The following is a 21,013-nucleotide window of genomic DNA, read 5'->3' on the forward strand; positions in this document are numbered from 1 at the left end:
GCACTGTTTTTATCAGTATTGTTCTCTTGCCACCCAGAATTACTTTTGTTAATGCTGAATTGTATCATCATGTGTATTAACAGGCTGTTTTGCAAATGTTGTCTGAAGCAAAACAAACTGAAACTGTTTTAAGACAAATGGGGGAGAAAAAAAAAGCACAAACTGTATCCCGACAGCGTTTCGATAAACCGCATGAATGTAATGTAGAATTAGAAGTTACTATAGTTTGAGGTTTTTTGTGAAAACAGTTCCTCCCTTCCTCCCTGCGTTTGTATGCACAGATGGTTCTTCTCCCTGCAATCATGCTTGTGCTATTAGTGATTTTTACTTTGTTGGATTGCATGCTTTCAGGATAAATTGTTCCTATTTCTGAAAATGTGATTACGTCTGGACTTTCTGCAGTGGTACACCTGAAACAGCGGTAATTTTGATGAACCAAATAGCAGCTTTTACAAATCATTTTTAGGAAGGAAATTGCACCAGTAAGTTTTGAAGTTCTCAGGGCCTTGAAGACCATTGTACCAGAAAACAACCAGCAGTATCTACCTCAGGTTTGGAGCATGTTTCTTGTAGACTTTGCTCTGTGGATTATTTGCACTCTTGATGTTATAATAACTGAGTTAATTGTTCTGTCTACCTACATCGACACGTGAATGTTTTGTCAATTTTTTCCCCTCATTTTGCTGTGGTTCTTAGATTTGTTCACTAAAATGAAGCAAACCGATCACGCTGAACTGTCAAATAAGGTTTATAGTGCTGAACAGGGTATATAATAAAACTGTTTATTCCAACTGTCTCACACAGTCTTGTAAATGTTTAAATAGAAACTGCAAGTTTAATATCACTGTTGTGTTCAAAATGTTTTACATAAGTAAGGTGGCATCCAGTGGATGGGTAAGTGATTTAAAAATTAAGCAGGACAATCAATTTAGAAAAAAGAAACCAGAGAGAATTATTTTGGTTGCCCTTTAATTTGAGCAGCTACATTTGATACATTTCTTTTTTCCACATTAGGAATGTAAAGCATATCGGTTTCCCATAATTTACTGAATAGTACTTGGATGTTTGCTAAACTAAATCATTGTTAGTTGTGACAACTTAAACTTCTGTACTCGGAAGAAAAAGATTCACACTAAATTCAAAATGAGAGTATGGTTGATTTAATACAATGTAAGGCAAATTTTTTTTTTACTTCATTAGTTTCAACAATATTCTGATGGTAAATTAAACTATAACTAAGGGAAATTGCTGCTCATTCCTTCAGACAAGCCTGTGCTTTTGTTTCATCAACTGACATGAAACTGCCTTTTTTCTGTTGAAGTGAGAGAATTCTCATGAAATCAAATGTTTATAGGGTAAACTAAAAACATGTCGATCAAGTAAAAAATACAAAGCTAGTGACTATTGTTGGTCCAGCTCAGTTCACAAGGTCACAATATAGGCACTATGTCAAGAAATCTTTTCTTCCATCACAATTGTTTTGTCAGAATCATAAACACTGATGCACTGTGGAAACTGGGAAACTTTGAACTGTCCATGACTTTAGTATTAGAGGTTGTACTACTGATCCAATACCACGCAATCTGATTTACATCCAAAATCTGGCAGCCATTTACCTCCTGCTGCTTCCTCTGCAGTGACCACTATCTCTTTATCAGTCGCCTATGCATGCCTGCACTCTCTCACCATCCTTGCTGTAATGCTCAGGGATCATTCTTCACCAAAATAGGGGAGGGGGACACCAGCAGGGACATTCCCCCCTCCCCCAAACATACAGACATTCAAGGGTGCATCTTTGCACTCGGTCATGGATTTACATGAATAGGTTGTTACATTGTGATAGTTTTTAGAAGGTTTGTGTGATATACTGTGTAAAACTGCTCAAATCAACTGAACTTCTTTGCATATTGATGTTTAACACTCCCAACAGATTGAAACTACTCTTACTGTATGTTGAGGAATGTGACCTGACGAAGGAATGACACTTCTTGGTAGAAATTGGGTTTATTTTTCTTTCTGTTAAAACGTAACAATTTTTGACTAGTAGATTAAAAGGTGATTGCAGTGATTCAAGTAGATTAGGAGCTACCACATAGCAATAACCTTGCTATTTATAAAACTCTTGTCGAAATCTAATCGTTGCAACTGGACTTGAAGAAATTCAAGAAAATTTCGCCAAGAAGTCACCATGATCTGGATGACTGAGAACCTCCACAAACTTGTTACTCATAGTTAAATAGAACTTATATAAAATAGTATTGAGAGAAAACATGTCTTCAGATTTTGAAATGTGGTACAGGCAAATGTAAAATGACACAACAAAATCAATTTTTTCCCAATAAGTGGAATATTAAGTTTTAAGTGACCAATGTGGATCACTTACTTTGCATGGCATTAGCATGAGTGTTCAGTCACCAGGTCTATTCATGGAAGAGCGGCCTGCTGAAACTTTTCTTACACGAAAAGTGACAACAGATCTTTTGCATGAGGAATATCTGGCATCACGATGATACTACACAACAGCATAATCTGACAACCTTTCACACCAGTTGCAAATGGGGTTATGTCTTAGTACATGTCACGCAATAAGTTCATAATGATTTTTTCTTCCTTTTTAAAACTTGTTCACAGACAACCATAAAGAACATACATCCTTGTAATTTTTCCATCTCTTCTTACAAAATGGGTTGTAAACCTGTTTCTTTTCACACTCCCTCCTGTGCCATTCGGTATTCAAAGACGCTGCCTCTCTCAGGGAATGTTTCGTTCAGTCGCCTTCGCTTAGTCGCAGGCCTTTTACTCGGCTCCTCTTCTGTTCCATACCCCCCGCCTCCAGGGGTGTAGAGGCAGAACATGTCCTGGGGGGGGGGTAAACATTTTAAAGCAGGGATTTGAGACATGTGACATGATTTTTTAAGGGCTTCAACCTCAGATGCACTCAGGTTTATGATGAACTAATTCTTGATCAGTGTGGATTGACATGATTTTCAGAATCTTACTTTTCACTTTTACAGAGGATATGACAGTCAATATTTGTCTCAATAATAAAACTCATGTTCAAGCAGACCGACCCCCCTTCTTTGAAAGATTTTATATTTTAGTTTAAGTGTTTTTCTTTCCCCGCAGATGCCTGATGACAACAAAATAAAAATGTATATCAATTACAATTTCAGTGGAATTTCACAATACACAAATAAATAATAAATGTTAAACTCTAATTATATTTTTTTCACAGACATATAGATTTGCTACAATAACCAGTCTTTTTCCTTGTGGGGTTGTTTCAGATAAACTCATGTTCCTGTCTTACCCCTGGCTGCAGGGTGACACTGGTCTTGGCACCCAGATTAAGGACTCTTCCATCGGCCCTCTGAAGCAGATTCAGCCCCGCTGCACCATCTTCGCCCCCTGACCAACACAGACATTACAAGGACGTTGTTAGTCACTCAGCAAAATGCAAATGAATAGGGCCGTTCAGTAGGGATCAAAGCGTGACATTTTACCATGGAGACCGTAAGGACGAGTCGACCGCCTCTCAGTCAGAACGGACAAAACCACCTTGTCCCGAAACAAAAGCTTTCGAATCACACCATCTCCTCCTTGGTATTTCCCTGCACCTCCTGATGAGGGCCGCAGGGAGAATTGCTCTAAAATCACTGGATACCTGAGCACCAAATGAACAGCAGAACCAGATTGCTGATACTTAGCAATGTCAATTGATGCAATACTTGGGCTTAATTGGCTAAAACAAAAACTCAGAGTCAGACCTCTTCTCCAGAATCTCTGGATCGGTGATGCGGGTATTGGTCATGTGACTGTGAACTCCACTTCTCCCTTTCCAGCCAGGCCCCGCCCCAGCTCCCCCTGCAACAGTCTCGTAGTAACCGATCCTCTCACTGCCAAAGGAAATGTTGTTCATGCAGCCCTAGTAAAAACAAATAAACAAAGAAAAACAACGTTAGACAAACAGATTAACAATCAGAATCCTATCTTAAAAAAAATGGTCTGATTACTTATAAAAATAAAGGCATATTTTTTAAACGTACTACTATAGCCCTGCTTACCTGAGAGGCAGAGCAAACCTCAAAGGCCTTAAATATGACATCCACAACTCTTTGAGATGTGAGCACATTTCCTCCAACCACAGCTGCATCCTCGGACGGCTGCAGGATTGATCCCGGGGGGATGATGACTCTGATCGGAGCGAGGCACCCCTGGGCATGGAACAAAACAGGGAGGCCTTAATAGAAAGTTGATATTTAATTGAATGAAATGAGAATTGTTTTTACCCTGAAAATAGCATATTAGGAAAATGACTACATATAAAGCTTATGGTCTGAAAATAATGTCTCCTTAGATTCGTGAGAATTTACTAAGAATATAAGCACTAACCTTGAGTGAATCTACAAATGATCAACCAAGCATCTTTGACAACTTGCAAACGGACAGCAAAAGCATTATCCATAAAAGTGTTTTTGTCACCCAACCCCCCTGGACAGGAGCACTTCACCTGATTGAGGGGGATGTCCTGTCCGACCATGCAGCGCAGGCAGTATATGAGGGCAGAGAGGGTGATGGCCCGTGGCGCGTTGCAGTTGCCCCACACCTCTGTGCCCGTCCCTGTGAAGTCAAACACTGCACTGCCCTGCAGTGAGAAAGATTTTACACTGTTAACAGTTTAAATTGTTATATCCAATTGTTCCTCGCCGCTCTCATCATGGATTCAGAATCTGAAACAAAGAGAAAACTTTCCTCATACTCCCTTACTGTATTCTGAGTTTAAACAAAGGGATTTGTTCACCTGAATTGAAAAAAAATGTATTCTATAAAAACAACATGATGAAAACACATTTTATAGTATTTGTGCAAATAGTGAAGACATACCACTATTTAGTAGATTATTTTCCTACGATCCAATGGACATGTATGATCTGTATGCATAGTTGTAAGGGATTTCATTCCTCAATATATTCACCTTGGGAATGTGTGGGACACAACAGGGCCTAGGTATACAGAACTGTCTCAGAAAATTAGAATATTAAGATAAAGTTCTTCATCTCCTGTAATGTAATTACAAAAACAAAAATGTCATACATTCTGGATTCATTACAAATCAACTGAAATATTGCAAGCCTTTTATTATTCTAATATTGCTGATTATGGCTTACATCTTTAGAAACTCAAAAATCCTATCTCAAAATATTAGAATATCATGAAAAAGTATTTTTCGTTTCTTTAATTGCATTACAGAAGATAAAGAACTTTATCACAATATTCGAATTTTCCGAGACAGTCCTGTATGTACAAATTGATCTGTATCTCCAGTATGACTTAAAATATGATGAACTGTTCATTAGAAATGTGTCTTGGATTTAGACTAAAATGTATTAACTGCGTTGAAAATTGTGCAGTAATGCTACAACATAAGAGATTGTTGTACCGTTAAGATCCAGGTTTTTTCTTTTCTCAAAATTATTTTTTAATACTCACTTCTTCTTCATTAATCTCAACTTTCAGGGCGATTCGCGTGCCATCATCCATGAAATCTTCAGACTCCACCACCAAGGAACCAGTCTTCTCTCGTCGTTGTCTCGCAAAGTCTCTCAGCATCTCCCTTACTGCCAGCTCTGCATTACTCTGATACGAACAGGTTATCACTGAGGGCGCTATTATACTCGAAAAGTACTAATAGTATACAATATTTTCCTGAAAAACTATTTAACTGTGTTTTATTTTCCCTGGTCCCCTTGAAGCCAGCATTACCTGAATGTAACCCATATAAGCCTGAACAACGGCCAGCCCATAGCTGTCAATCAACTCCCCCACCAGCTGGCTACCTCTCTGATTGGCTGCCACCTGAGCCCGCAGGTCGGAAAGGTTGTCATGGAGATTGCGAGTCCCAGAGGAGCCAGGGTGCTGAGCCGGGGCCATCAGAGCCTCTGTTACAGCTGATGGGTGGGGTGCACCACAGGGGGCCATGGGAAAAAGACGGGGAGAAATCAAAAAGATGGGAAAAGATGAATTTATAATCCTATTATACATATATACATACATAAGCACGATTATTTTCATAGACTGGTTTCCTAAGTTTCATGTGAGAACTTGTGACATCCCAGAACAGCAAACTTAAAACAATGAAGAAAGTTCTGCAACAGTTTTAAAAGTGTCAATATTTCGTAGACCAACTCTCAAAACAGCACTCTATGCAGTGCTCATCTTCTTATTTGATCTTCTTATAGATCACTGTGCATTAAACCAGGAATATTGATGATTGATTATTGATTGAAAATATTATACGAACTATATTGAAAGGAAGACAAAATTGACATCTACTGGTATAGCCTTATAAGATCAATTATTATCTCTATTAAAGCCTGTTTTGCCAGGAATCTACAACATTCATAGAGTCTAATCTGCTTACTTCATCCAAATTCTATAAAAAAAAACAAAACAAAAAAAAAACTATTCCTCCATTCTTACCTTGCTCCTGGAACACACCACCGGTGACAAGTTTAAAGGAGATGAAGACAGCACCCTCCTGCTGGAGGGAATTTGAGTGTGGGGGCATGGAACCCGGAGTGATACCCCCAATATCAGCATGATGCCCCCTGCTGGCCACAAAGAACACTGGACTACTCAGTCCTTCTCTATATACCTGAGATGAAAAGGGATGGGGGGTGGATGGGGAATATGTGATGTATGGAAAGGAGAGTTTAAAAAAAGTGAAGTTAAAGTCCTGATTCTGAGCTGAGAACTTCATAGACACACCGGTGTAATGACAGTGAGATCTGGCAGGTGGCTTCCCCCTGCACATGGGTGGTTACTCAAAATCACATCCCCTTCCTTCAGATTGCCTCCCAACGATTTGATCTGAAAAGAGGAATATAAGAATGAAGGATATGCTTTCACTTACTCTGGCTTTGTCTTCAGCATCTACTGTTGGAAATACACACGTCACATCTTCACCTGGTACTGCACAGTTTCTTGCATTGCTCCGAGGTGGACGGGGATGTGGGGTGCGTTCGATACCAAGCCCCCATCTGGTCCAAAAACCGCGCAGGAGAAGTCAAGACGCTCCTTGATGTTGGTGGAGATAGATGTTCTTTGTAGGACCCTGCCCATCTGTTCTGTGAGTGGGTAAGACAAAACAGTATTTTGTCAAAATAAAGTTGTAACATAATTCATGAGCAATAAACACAACTATGCCCTAAACCTTAGCGTGACCCAGCTATGGCACCCTCACGTAGATCACATTAGCACATACCCTGTTTAATTATCTTTCGAAAGCCTAATGTTTTGCATTGTCGGGTTTTCTGCTGACCTGCTATGCTCATGAAGCGGTGGGAGAAGATAGAGAGCTGCACAGTGTTGAGCTGAGTGCCGAGGACACAGTGAGGGTCAGAACCCACGGTTACGCGGACATCGCCCCCCTCTGTCAGACTGGCCTCACAGCATGGCTCCACCAGGATAGTGCTGATGAAAAGACATGAAAAAAAGAGGCACATTTGGCATTTGACTCCTTAGTAACTCCTAGCAGTAAAAGAACAGCAGGATAATACTTAAACTCTGGAAAATAAAACCTAAATACACATGTAAATATAGTCTCTCACTAAAAATAGTCAGCAAGTAGAGGTAGCTAGGGGGAAAATTCTTGCCTATTCTTGTCAATGATAATGGCTGGTCCCTGGATGTTGTGATCACACATCAGGTCCTCCCACATATACACAGCGGTGTCAAGGTAACCTTCCTCAAAGAAGCATTTTGTCATCTGCAGAAAAAATTATGCAAAGATGACTCATTGTTTCATTAAGACCTGTCGACGTTTCCTGCGTTCGCAGATGATGTCAAGTATCTTGACAAGATCAACAGAAAGAAAAGGAAATAAACATCATTATTAAGCAACCAAAGTGTCTCAGTTAAGAGGAAGGCGATCTGTTATCTGTACAATTAGACAAAAGTAAGTCCATATACCTTGACAGGTTTGGCCTGTCTGTTTCCCTTCTTTGATCTATAAACAGATTGGATGCCAGATTTTCCACAACCCCGCACTCTGATATCATCGACCACGACGGGTCTATCTGTTATCGTGAAACCAAACTCCTTCAGATATCTAGAACGGATAAAAGAACAGATGAGGACAGGATGACAAAAAATGTAGAAAGTTAATTAAAACATTTATTATAGGGTTGTTGGTTTTTTTTTAAAAAGAAAACAAACATAGTAATGTTGTTTATTGGTGTAATGCACTGAATAATCCATGAATGTTTGAGTGTATGACGTGAATTTGTGAGTGGAAAACCTTTTGGTGAAGGCGCTATGGAAATCGCCGGCTTGGCAGGTGTGGGCGTTGCTCGGGAAACCGGTAGCTGTCACCATGAGCGCGCAGTCTGTGCCCTCATAACGCAGGTGGAGGAAAACCTCAGTGGTTATTTGGCCACTGAGATGACGGAAACACAGAGCTTCTTAAATTTTTATGTGCTCATGTTAAACATTATTTAGCAAAAAAGGAATGCAACCACTGCTAGTGACCCTATTATTTAATTTTCAAAACTTGAATACAAAGGCTAAGACTGTTTGACAAACGGCCTGTGTATCTCCTTGGTAGCATTTTATATCTAATTGTGCTCATTATGAATGAGCTTGGTGGTATAATTGTATGTTTCTCAAGCGATTAACTTCAAAGTGTATGGCCTGCAATGTTCTCAAAATCCCTGGCAAATATTCACCGGAGAATGTCAACGCTTTCAAACAATGCTAGGTCTAATTAAATCATTCTGCTGATTAGTGAAATGATTCAACAACAAATCTGATAAAAAAACAACACATTTGTTTTATCAAAAGGGCAATATTAACTATGGAAAAGAAATATAACTGGCAAATCATGAACAGGAAAATGCTAATTGTTTACCACATTTTACAGTCTCTCATTTGTGTTTACTATAACGCCAATATTTGTCATTGTGATGCATGGGAATCCTTTACACCTGTTTCTCCTCTGTTATAATTGTATTCCACTAAGGAAATTAATTTTAATGTCCCAATACAGAGATAGTGTTATTTGTTGTCACTGACCTGGAAAATCCCCGTGCGCGGAGTGTATCATGGCAGCGCTTCAAGAGCCGATCTACCCTGTGGTCGAGCTCACTGAAAGAGTGCTGCTCGTACCGCAGGGAGCACGGTTCCTGGACCTCCTCCACCACATCTGCAAGAGCCAGACCGTAGGCAGACAGCACGCCACTGTATCTGGGTGTAGGAAAAAAAAAATACACATAACAATGAAATACATGTAGAACCACGGCTGTATTATAAAATGCAATAAAAGAAAACACAAGTTACATACTTATGTATGAACACAGATTTCATCCCCAGAGCTCGGGCAATAGCACAGGCATGCTGGCCACCTGCACCCCCAAAACATGCCAACACGTGTTGAGATGTATCATGACCTTTCGCCTTTGTAGGTTGGGGGTGATCAGAGAGGAAAAAAGGTTTATTAGCCATATTTTAAACTTCCAGACATCTTGAGTCATAGAGTTGTTCAGTTCCACAAAGCTGGGGTAAAGACTCCAGAGAACAAATTACCTGTGTCAAGGCTCGGATTGGTCGACACATTGCCTCATTTGCAACGCGAATGAATCCCATGGCAACCTCTTCTACACTCATCTGTGATTGGCTGTTTGGCAAAGTGCTGTTGTGAGAGCAACTGGAGCCATTTGTGCCAACCTGTAAATGAAAGGAAATTCAAATTATTAGTCATATGGATACATCGATATCTCTATGAATAAGCGTATGATAAAAGCAAAGTGGAGAACCTCTGCTTGGCTCGAAGAGAGGAAGAGATTAATCTCCTGGGTCATATGAGAGAAATGCTTCATGGTCTCCTCTAGGGACAGGGGTTCATTTTCCCCAGGCCCAAAAATTTTGGGGAAAAAGGAGGGGAGGAGGCGCCCCAAAGCCAAGTTGGCATCAGTAACGGTCAGAGGCCCACCTACAAAGTTATCAGAAATCAGATGTCAATCAGAAATCAATGTGATTATCTTTTATAAAAGTCAGTTTTGTGTATTTCAAAGTCTGCCCTCGAATGTTACAATAGGTGCTAGAATTGAATAGTGCTTGATGATGAACTCAAGAGTGCACAATAAATGCCAGTATCCAAAAGTAGTGATCTGAGGACCATATTCCATGCCATGAAGCCAATCATGACCCCAATCTCAAATTGTAAATATCAGCAATAAAGAGCACATATCATAGCTAAAACTGAGAGTCCAATTAGTTTTTTCCAGCTTAAAATAGTAATTTGCTCTTATATGACAGGTCAGGGGGTGAGAACCAGCCTGATTCACACTGAGAGGAGTAAGAAATAGGAAAAGCTCTGGCAATCTGTCACCTTTTCTGTAGCAGGCAGGTCCTGGATGTGCACCTGCAGATTCCGGCCCAACAACAAACATCCCTGACCTAAGAAAAAACGGAAAGAGAAGGAGCCATGGACATGATTTGTTTCATGATGATCTAAGAATTACTAGGATAAACAATTCTGATTAGATTGTGCAAAAAATGAACTGAATACTGAAAATGAAATAAATACTGTTGTTACAATCGGGTGCAGTGAAAATCTACAATGAAAACAGACTACTTTGGGTGCATTAAGAGATCTCTGATTATCCTGGTTGGGCTAAGGACTAGACAAGAAAACAGCAACCGTCTGCAGGCTCAATACTTGTGACCTGCTGACTGACCTGAAGAAGAGTCGTGATCCTCCGCCTGCAGCCACAGTGTTTATGTCCAGCTGAGGAGCCTGCAAGGTGACTCCAGCTGTGGTTGCCTCAAAAACGTGTTCATACTGGCCAGCGTACCGACTCACATCAGTGGATGTTCCTGGAGATAAAGAAGACTGAATATGAATTCCTTTCGTGTCAAGCTATCCTTACAGAATATTAATTTTTAAAAATTGGCAGTTGGAAAGTAGATCTGTGCAGCCTGTGTAAAGCTTTCACGTAATTATTTTGGAACTCAAAACTAACTTGCTCTGAAAATAATGGCAGAGCTTCTATGCGCTTGCTAAAGGTAATAACTATCTTCCCACAACTCACCACCCATGTCAAAGCCAATCACGGGTTTTTTCTCAGTCTGGCTGTAAGATGTAATGGCGTATCCCACAACACCTCCTGCTGGTCCAGACAGGACAGCCCGCGAGCCACAGAACTGCTGCATGGGCGTCAGGCCTCCGTCTGACTGCATGAACAGGACATCAACGTCCTGAGGACAGCAGGACAAAGGAGATGGTAGGGTCTATAACATTTCCAGACCACTGTCCAGTTATGCATGGCAAAGTCATGAAAATGAACTATCCTTTTTCTTGAATGCTACAGAAAATATTTGAGCAGAAATTTTCACATTCTTATACCAAGTTCATCAGGTGTAAATTAATGTTCAGCTTTGATAAGGAGCAAGGATCCTTCTAAAACCTGACCTAGTTTTGTATAAACCATGAGCAGCATCTAATATCTAACTGTGACAGTAGCGGCCACTGTAACTCAGATTCAGCACTGAGCTGAGAAGGACCTACTGGAAGTATTTAAATATTTATTATTTAAACTGCCTGACCCTGTCACATGTTTTATTTCCATGGACAAACAATAGAAGGCATGTTGATCTTGATAAAGACTACAATGATAATTTTCAAGCCTGAGGACATTTTATGTTTTAAATTTACAATTCGTATTACACAACACTCTAGCCATAGGACAGGACACATGGTATACTTTAATTTAACACTCTGACAAAGTGTCCTGAAGAAAAAATAAAAAATAAAAATTAATATTAAATTATTCAGAAAGGCTTTAAGTCACTGATGATCATGACCACTGTGGATTTCAGACAGGTAGATTTTGATGTTTTGCCAAAAGTCAATTTTAACTTAGCTGATCAGTCTGATCAGTTTGATAAGTATCCCCGTCAGGACATGTGGCCTCTTCTAAACTGTACTTCACATTTGACAAAAATCCCAGAAGATTTCTCCTGGTTGTTATTTAGACTTCGTAATTGTGCCACTTGCTGGCCCCAAAAAATGACATTTCTCTGTGACATGTAGAGTAAGAAGGACCTTCTTGCTGTTGAACCAGGCACCTTCTCGCTGTGAGCAAGAAGTGACACCACGCTGCCCGGAAAAATATTAAAAATAAACAAATATTAACACACACATTGAAATGCAAGAGAAGCACACACCTTCAATCCATTTTTGAATCCTGAAGTGAAGCCTTTTAAATACTGATGAATTATCGGAGTGAGATAGGCGTCAGCACAGACTGTATAGCCTCGAGGCACCGCTCGCACCATGGGCATGACCTCGCTGGACAAAGACACTTGGGTGAAGCCCATACGACGCGCCAGTGCCCCCACTGCTTTTTCATGGTCGGACCATCTGAAAGAGAAACAAAGTGGCTATAGATGTTACCCAATTATCCATTCCTGCCTGCATTCTGACCTTCTAACTTCCACACCAAATCTTTCACGTTGTTCAAGAAATGTCATTTTTTAACCTTGACTGTTGCGGCAGAATGTTACTTCAAGAGTGAATTGACAGTGCAATGAGTAACAGCAGATTTAACTGGAAGAGGTGCAGGGATTTCAACTCGCTTAACCAGATGGGTAAAAAGGACAAACATACAAAGGGTTAAAAAAAGGCAGATTCAAAACGGACACCAGACACCTGTGGCATGTAAAGCGAACATATCAAGGGAGCCTTTTTAACACATGCACAAAAGACTTGCCCTGATGGGAATTGTGTGTGGAATCTGACAGAAGTTTTTCCAACCAATCATCTCCTCAAGTGAGAAGGTTATCTCTCATGGGACTTAAGAGCACAGCGGTACTTTTCCAGTGGAATTATATAAGTTGCATATATAAGTTTAAGATTAATACGTTTGTCGAGGGATGTGTGGTCAGTAAAAAAACAAAACCAAAAGTCGTTCTGCTGAGGATGTATCATTTACACAAAAGATACATCAAAGACAGATATGAAATAGAGAAAACACAAGATTATGAAGCTTTGGATCGGCTTCATTCATTGAATATACCGCAATACCCACGTCACCTCCTGACTTGGCCACTTATTGCCTAAAATGTTTGAAAGCACAACAAGGGACAGCTTGATTTTTTGCACACTGACCTGGTTAATGAGTGTAAGAACAGCGGAAGTTGTTACATCAAGAAAGCAGAGATAACATAAAGAGTGACTCCAGCTAAAATCAGTGTGTAAGGGGGAGAGTGAGCTAAACAAAGACAGATGCTAGAAAACACCGGCATCTTCAGGGTTATAGGATCTTTTTCCAAAAATACAAAAAGTACAGAAGACTCTGCACTGACGTGTATGAGTGCAGCAGCAGGACAGCCAGACTGGTGATCCCACGAGACAGAACCCCTCGCAGGTCCTTTTCTACACGCTCCAGATCTAGCTCCTTCCAGACCTCCAGGCCATCCCCTGTTCTGCCTGAGAAACACCACCACACATTCCCAGCATTATTTCAAAATATGTTATGCAATAACCCACAGGCTGTTTTGCAATGTATGTCAGTGAAGCTCTCTCCCACTTATACTATATGTGAGGCTGCTTGCAGTTTACATTCTTGCACTTGTAACCAAATATAATGCATTGGCTTTGTTTTTGAAAATATTGTTTATAGCTCTATAAAGTAAAATGGGTTTCACCTAGAAAACCACACATGAGCATTAGATAGGTTTACCATTTTGGATATGCATTCGGATATGCTTAGATTTTCTGATCAGCACTAACTACAAAAGGCTGAAGCTGCTAGGAATCGCCTTGGTTTTGAAGTTCAAGAACAGAGTGTACAACGCCGTCGGTAATTCAGAACACACCAGACGATTCATCCACTATGAACCACATGTGTATGTAAAGCCAATCATTGCATTCCGTCAAAAATTTTTTGTAAATATTTCAACTAGAACACAGATGGATAAGACCGCTTTATTTCATGAAGTAAGCAGGGTGAGTAAAAAAAGAAAATATTTAGCTGTGTTGTATGTAGTGCACTGAAAAAACCCAAAAGTGGAATTGCGTTAGCAAAAAACAAAAACTTGTTCTATACCACACCTGTGACAATACGCCTTGAATCTTTCTTGGATAGCTGACACCCCTCTTGTCTGAGGACAACCCGCTCATTCACCTCTATTACCTCCTTATACAGCACTTCAGGTACCTCCACCTCCTGTGTGCACATAGTATAACAGGATACGGAGTAAATTTAGAACAAACACCAGACTTATCTTACTTGTCAATGACACCCAGATGTAGAGATATAAAAAAAGAACAATATGTAGGATAAAAACAAGGGTCTTGGTTAAATAAAGTTTTCATTTAAGAATGGATAATTTAGCATATTTTCTTATCTATGTGAATTGCGGATAGAATGAAAAAATGTGACTTCACATCAGACCCCTTCTGTTGGCTCAGTAAAGTAGGGGACAATTTACTTCACAGTGAAGTGGCCACTTCACCGTAATGGTCCAGGTCCGGGGGGCAACTTTACAGCTAGTCAAGGCTCATGAGATAATGAGTAAACTTTGTTTTGTAAGAACTTGACATGAACACAATACATAATCATCCTACTTTCTTTCGAAGGGTATGAAGTGGCTGAATTACCAGTAACTAATGTGTTCAGAGGAATATTTTACAACTAGGTGAGTATATATAAAAGTGCGTTTATTTTAAAGTTTTGAGAAGAGAGTACAAACCAAATCAAAGAGCTTTGGCCGCGCCTGTGTTCCAATGTGCAGCAGGTCTTTAAAACCTTTTGTCACCAGGAGGGCTGTCTGCTCTCCTTCCCTCTCCAGCAAAGCGTTGGTGGCCACAGTTGTGCCCATCCTGATCCAGCCAATCAGGGAGGTGTCTACTGGCTTATCTCGAGGAAAGACCTGCCCCGTTTCCTGTCAATCAATGCACACAATTGTGAAATATATATTGAAAAAAAAATCAATTTACATCAAATGATGACCTTGTGATTGCATCTGAAGTTTAGACAATGAAGTTTGCCTGGCTTAAACTTTAACAAGATCACATTGACATTCATGCTGGGGATTTAGGGTATTTAAAAAAAGAAATAGTTATAGTAAATTCTCATTATCAAGGACCAACTTAAAAAGAATAATTCACTGACACAATCTCTTCCAAATGGCTTATAATTGCCATCACCTCAGCCTCTCTTTGGCTGGTGAAAGGACTAAGTAAACAAGCTCCAGATGGCTGAAGTGCAGCTTAATCAAAAGAAAGATCACATGATCAGACTTTTGAACAGAGATGAGACACATCCTAGGGCAAAGTTAGTTTATTGATGTAATAATGTCCGTCCATCCATCCATCTTCCCCCACTTATCCGTAGTTGGGTCGAGCGGGCAGCAGCCAGAGCACTGAGGCCCAGACCTCTCTCTCCCCTGGCACGTGGTCAACCTCCTCTGGGAGGACCCCAAGGCATTCCAAAGGCCGGGCTGGAGAAGTCTTTCCAGCATGTCCTGGGTCTTCCCCATGGTCCCCTCCCAGACGGACATGTCCGCAATACCTCACCCGGGAGGCGTTCAGGAGGCATCCTGATCAGATGGCCAAGCCACCTCATTTGGCGCCTCTATACGGAGGAGCATATCCGAGCTCCTCCCGGATGAATGAACTTCTCAACCTATCTGTAAGGGAGAGTGCTGTTTGGGTCAATTTTTTTTTTTTTGGAGGGGGGGGGGGCTGGGATTGTGTTGATCTTTGCTTCATTATGAGACCCTGCACAACGTTATCTTAGTGCAGCTTACTACAAAGTCTTCACAACTTAAGTCTTTTTGTTTCTTGATTGTTTGAATAGTGTTGCATCACTGGAATCACAAGAACCTGCGCATTCCAATAACATGCACTGAACCATGTTTAGAAGCTACACCATGTAATGCTGTAGGGTTCATAGGTATTAAAAACTGAGGACACGAAATCGTCTTACCCCAAAAAAAAAGGTTTGTTGACATTTTATATATTAAATCTTAATAAATGCTGCTATCTCATTGGGTTACCTCTTCCAAGACTCTGCGGATCCCTTCAGTGGGAGCATCTTTGTAGTTCAGGGGGTCACGGGACAGCAGTTTCAGGACCCTCTCCCTCCCATTCGGTAGCCGGGCAAACACGTCCGTGAAGGTGCCACCCCTGTCGATGGCAAAGTCAAATTTGCCCTCGGTCTCAGCCATGATGAAGAGTGAGAAGATGCCTTGGCGTCTGGCGAGAGAATGAAATCTGAGAAGAAATGTGGTAAAGGTTATGTCAACTCAGAGAGACTGTACCAACAGTGGTGAGCAAGTAAATGTAATGCAGCTTCAGAAAAGTTTAGAGTGCGCCTACGTCCCACAATGGGGACATTTCAAATCAAAATTCAGTTATAATCTCATTAAGCGGTTTGTATTCAGAATCCGACCTTAATCTGTATTTTTGGGTCCGCTCTTTTTCTTCTCTGCATAATTCGTAAATACAAACATGTATCTAAATACTATACGCAAATCTTTTAAAATTGCAATATTAATACAATTCGTCTAAAAACATGCATCTTAATTTTCTGGATTTGTTTTGTAGAACAAAATGAAGAAAGTTTGAGGGTCCACTTAATGTGCAGCATAGCTGTCAACGAGTGACTGCTCTGAATGGACAAAAATGAGAGGATTTGCAGAAACTCGACAGCGATGCCAGATGGGACCGATCGGCACGCAAATAATCTGCAGGATGCGAAGGACGAAAACAAAACGCATCGCTAAATGTGAAGTTACGACTTACATCTTCCGACGGAGGATTTTTAAGAGCCTAAAACTTGACCGAGCAGTGCTGCTGCTTCAGCCCCATTCACCGCCCGCCTGCAGGAATCTTGCAAAACCCCAGTCACCGTGAGAAGGATCGAGGATAAAACGTATCCGACGTGTATTTCCCCACCTGTCCGCTGTTGTCAAGCAGAGGGCGTGTTAATCTTTGATAATCTGGAGTTCGCCGTGCTCTACTGTCCCGGACCACATTGCCGGCGAGGTTTCGAAACGCTGCCCGTCGAGAGGTTGGTGTTCGCAGGCTCCGCCCCGCCCCACCCCCGCTGCTAACTCTCCCTGCTCCAAAACAGACGGTGCTGTTTAAGCTAACTGCCGGTACGTCGACCTATCCGAATATCTCTTTCAGCTATTTTGGGTTCATGATTTTTTTTTTCTTTTTACAATTAGCTATTTTTTTAAATTATCTGAAGTGGGAAAATGTTGAAACTTTTTTGTTCATTTCTGTTTATAGGCGATTTACTGCCAAAGCCAATCGCGTTTTCCTGGTTATGAAATAGGTCACGTGGGTTGTAGATGAAAAAAATCTCAAGAAATAAGCAATAAATACATATGCAACATATTTAAATAAAACGAAACGAGTTACTTATTTACAGTTTCGTCTCGCTGTTGTCATTATTGTATTTTGAATATTCCGAATTACACACACTCGTGTATGTTCGTTTTCCTACAGATCTGCAACATTATACGGGGTAGTCTGAACTCATGTCATTATTTTATCAATTTACACCAGCTGTTTTTTAATTCACTGGAATATCTGGCATACAAACCCTTTAGTCTTGAAATGTAAAGTGTCTCAAACTTCCAGATTTTGACAAAGAAATACTCAAAACGAGGGATACTGTACTGGAGAACTACAGGCAGATTACAGTAAGAACTTACTGGTCAATTACGTAAGGGGTAGATAATGTTTCCGAGACTATGAGAAGCCATTTGGTATACTGACTTCTTACAGAAAACATTCAAATATGGTAATGTATATTTGACTTCTAATCAATATATAACCACAAATAAAACATGGCCTTTGACATGACTGTGATTTCATGGCCACTGACATTACACAGGGGCAAGGGGGAATCTTAAGAAAAATAAACAAAAGGGAAGCTGTGATGTGCACTGTGTGTGATGTCACTACCTTTAACATCTTGGATTACCAGTTAACCAAATGGTAAAAGAAATTATTGCAACTTTCTGGATACCAACTACCATAAAACTACATAAGAAAAATAATATAGTATCATTACCTGGTTGTCAGGTTTTGTAAGACAAAACAACCTGATAAGGACTCATTGATGGATGACAAACGACTCAATGTCTATTAGAGATGGATTTGGAAAGGTCTGCTTCCTTGTGAAACATACAGATGCAGCTGTCAACGTGACCGGTACTAGAATGGAAACATTGGAGGGGTACAAGGAAGAAGCCAACTTCTTTGTCCACATGGAAGGAGGTGCCTTGTTGTCTATTGTCAATTCTGAGCCGAACAAAGACCTAATCAGCTATACCAAAAATGTGGACCTCAGGATTGTTGAAAAACTTGCGGTGCCAATTGACAATGACCAAAGAATAGATAGAAAATCTTCAGTGTATTCAAGGAGCAGGGAATATTTTGAAAATGCAGAAAATGGAAAAGAGAGATCTATTTTATCTCCACTTCCTTATCATGTTTCATTTAATGGTCCCCAGCGTTGGGAAGGCCACAACAGGTTCACGAGTCATGGGCCAGTCCTGTGAGCAAAATGAAGGCTCAGAGACTGAAGGTCCTGCCTGCAGACAAAGCTATGACTTGGATGATCATTATTCAACCATTGAATGGAAGGAACGGATGGCTAAAGCTATATCACTGTTCTCCCAGCTGCAACAATTCACAGAGACATTTCATTCGGCAATAACTAATGGGTCAGAGCTACCTGCTGCTGAGGAGCTGATGAGGGTCAAGCAAGCAGAGAAGGACAGTTTTAGGGATTACACTTTGTAGCCAGCAAGTAGAACTTGAAAGAGAAACACCACTGGTCTTGAATGGAAGGTCAGAAGGAATACCTCCTCCAGAGCCACATCATAAACAACTTGTGAATGATGACATCACAAGGTCTAAACAGCAGGGACATGAGAAAGTCTCTTGCCTTGTTATCTGGGCCCATCCATTCAGGGCATGTTGCAGAAAAACAAAGATGCAATGGCAGACGAGTCTTCTACTTGCATATCCTTTCAGGCTAGCAAAGCTAAGAAACATTCAGTATCCAGGTGCTCTGGTATGAATACCCCCTTTACCAGGGCAGTAAAGAAATCATATAGGAAACCTGAGAGAGGCAGAAAAATGCAGGCAGAGGAGTTGTCAGTGCCCAGTCAGACAGTTTTTCCAGCCAAATGTCAGTACCCTGTTCCCCTTGGTCCAAATCTAAGCCTCATACCTAGAATAATACAGAAAAATGATGATCCCAGTGACACAAAGGCCTGAAGGTTGTCATGAACAGGTGGCATCTATTGAGTCGTTAGGGACACTTCTTCAAGAGTAGATGGGTGGCAGCAGGGAGCTGAGTGGTACAGAGACAGAGGGTATCAGGAGTTCTCAATAAACCAGAACGACAACATACTTATGAAGGTAAGCCAGTCCCTTAGATGGAGGAACTGAGTGTCCAGCTGGCGCAAAAGGATAGGGAACAGGCAATAAAGAAGCAAATCCAAACAGCACAACAGAGCAATCTACAGAGTTTGAGAAGAGGCCGGTCAGAAGCGATGTCTGAGACCACAGACCCTAATACAAAGAACAAGCTCCTACAGATTAGCCATAAAATACATGAGCAGGAGACACTTATCAAAGGTTACCAGCAGGGGAATGAAAAGATATACCTTCAAATCAAGGCTGAGTAATCTAACAGTAAAATCAATCTTCTTCACTCAGCTTTTCCCTTCAGGAGTCGCCAAAGCGATCAACCCTTCTTCATCTAACCCTATTCTCTGTATCCTCCTCTCTCACAACAATTACCTTCATATCCTCTCAGTACATCCATAAATCTTCTCTTTTGGAGAAGACCTCCTGCCTGGCAGCTACAATTCCAGCATCCATCCAACAACATATTCACTATCCCTCCTCTGTACGTGACCAAACCATCTCAGTCTGGCTTTGTCCTTCTCTCCAAAACATCTAACATGTGCTGTTCCTCTGATAGACTCATTCCTGATCCTATCCATCCTGGTCACCCCCAAAGAGAACCTTAGCATCTTCATCTCTGCAACCTCCAGCTCTGCCTCCTGTCTTATCGTCATTGTAACTGTGGCATATAGCATCGCTGGTCTCACCACTGTCTTGCAAACCTTTCCTTTCATTCTAGCCGATAGTTTTCTACCGCATAGTACCCCAGAGACTTTTCTCCACCCATTCCAGCCTGCTTGAACCTGTCTCTTCACCTCTTTTCCACACTCTCTGCTGCTCTGGACTGTTGACCCCAAGTACCTGAAATCCTCAAACTTATTGATCTCCACTCCCTGTAGCCTCACAGTTCCACCTGAGTTCCTCTCATTCACAAACATATACTCTGTCTAGCTGCAACTCACCTTCATTCCTCTCCTTTCCAGAACATACCTCCACCTCTCTTGATTTTCCCCAATGTCATCTGCAAACATGGTCCATGGAGATTCCTGTCTAACCTCTTCTGTCGGCCTGTCCATCACCAGGCTGACAGATAAAAGTAAAATCAATAAGGAGGACATATTTAGTGAAAAGCAGAGGCGGCTCAATGAACTTGTATTCACAAAAGAAAAGCTTAAAAAACCTCCCGGGATATGGGAAGTATGGAAGACAAGAGAAACACATTTTCAGTCCCACACTTCCACACCTGAAGCTCAAACAGCGATGTGCTATGCCTACAACAGTCTGCTGTACTAAAATTGAGAATAAAACGTTTACAGCAGCTTACGAGAAAATCTACTGGGCTATTCTCACTGGGAGCTATATCTCAGGAGAGCTAAAGGAGAATAAGGCCCCGGAGCTGCTTAATGAGCAGGAAAAGGAGGCGCTGAAATCTGACATTGCAAAAGCTGAGGAGGAGATGTGCAGGCTAAAGGAGCAGTTGTCCTTTCAGAGGCCTGAACATTTTAGGGAGTTGAACCATCTGTATACAACTTGTGCCACCGAGCAGCCATCCTTAAAGGACCCTCAACTTGT

At 41.0% G+C, this 21,013-nt stretch overlaps 1 protein-coding gene across 2 annotated transcripts; it reads right to left on the reverse strand.

Moving 5' to 3' along the window:
- Nucleotides 1-1,988: 1,988 nt before the first annotated feature.
- oplah (5-oxoprolinase, ATP-hydrolysing) lies at nucleotides 1,989-17,085 on the reverse strand. Of its 2 annotated transcripts, none has more exons than XM_086151190.1 (28): nucleotides 16,964-17,085; nucleotides 16,063-16,279; nucleotides 14,755-14,946; nucleotides 14,114-14,228; nucleotides 13,366-13,489; nucleotides 12,226-12,421; nucleotides 11,091-11,256; nucleotides 10,737-10,875; nucleotides 10,388-10,455; nucleotides 9,813-9,988; nucleotides 9,583-9,723; nucleotides 9,341-9,453; nucleotides 9,073-9,243; nucleotides 8,300-8,437; nucleotides 7,972-8,110; nucleotides 7,656-7,768; nucleotides 7,322-7,473; nucleotides 6,967-7,127; nucleotides 6,769-6,870; nucleotides 6,481-6,655; nucleotides 5,764-5,948; nucleotides 5,491-5,637; nucleotides 4,511-4,645; nucleotides 4,065-4,214; nucleotides 3,768-3,925; nucleotides 3,504-3,664; nucleotides 3,311-3,408; nucleotides 1,989-2,858 (listed from the first exon to the last, which is right to left on the reverse strand). In XM_086151190.1, exons 2-28 carry the CDS (start codon nucleotides 16,231-16,233, stop codon nucleotides 2,706-2,708), a joined length of 3,939 nt encoding a protein of 1,312 aa, XP_086007316.1. In that variant the 5' UTR covers nucleotides 16,234-16,279; nucleotides 16,964-17,085; the 3' UTR covers nucleotides 1,989-2,705. The 2 variants fall into 2 exon arrangements, with proteins under 2 accessions (XP_086007316.1, XP_086007315.1); XM_086151189.1 differs by having other exon boundaries at nucleotides 16,811-17,040.
- Nucleotides 17,086-21,013: the final 3,928 nt, after the last annotated feature.

The sequence above is a fragment of the Fistularia commersonii genome, chromosome 8 (genome assembly GCF_037954325.1).
Source record: "Fistularia commersonii isolate RoL2024-O1a breed Wild chromosome 8, RoL_Fcom_v1.0, whole genome shotgun sequence".
Classification (NCBI taxonomy): Eukaryota; Metazoa; Chordata; class Actinopteri; order Syngnathiformes; family Fistulariidae; genus Fistularia; species Fistularia commersonii.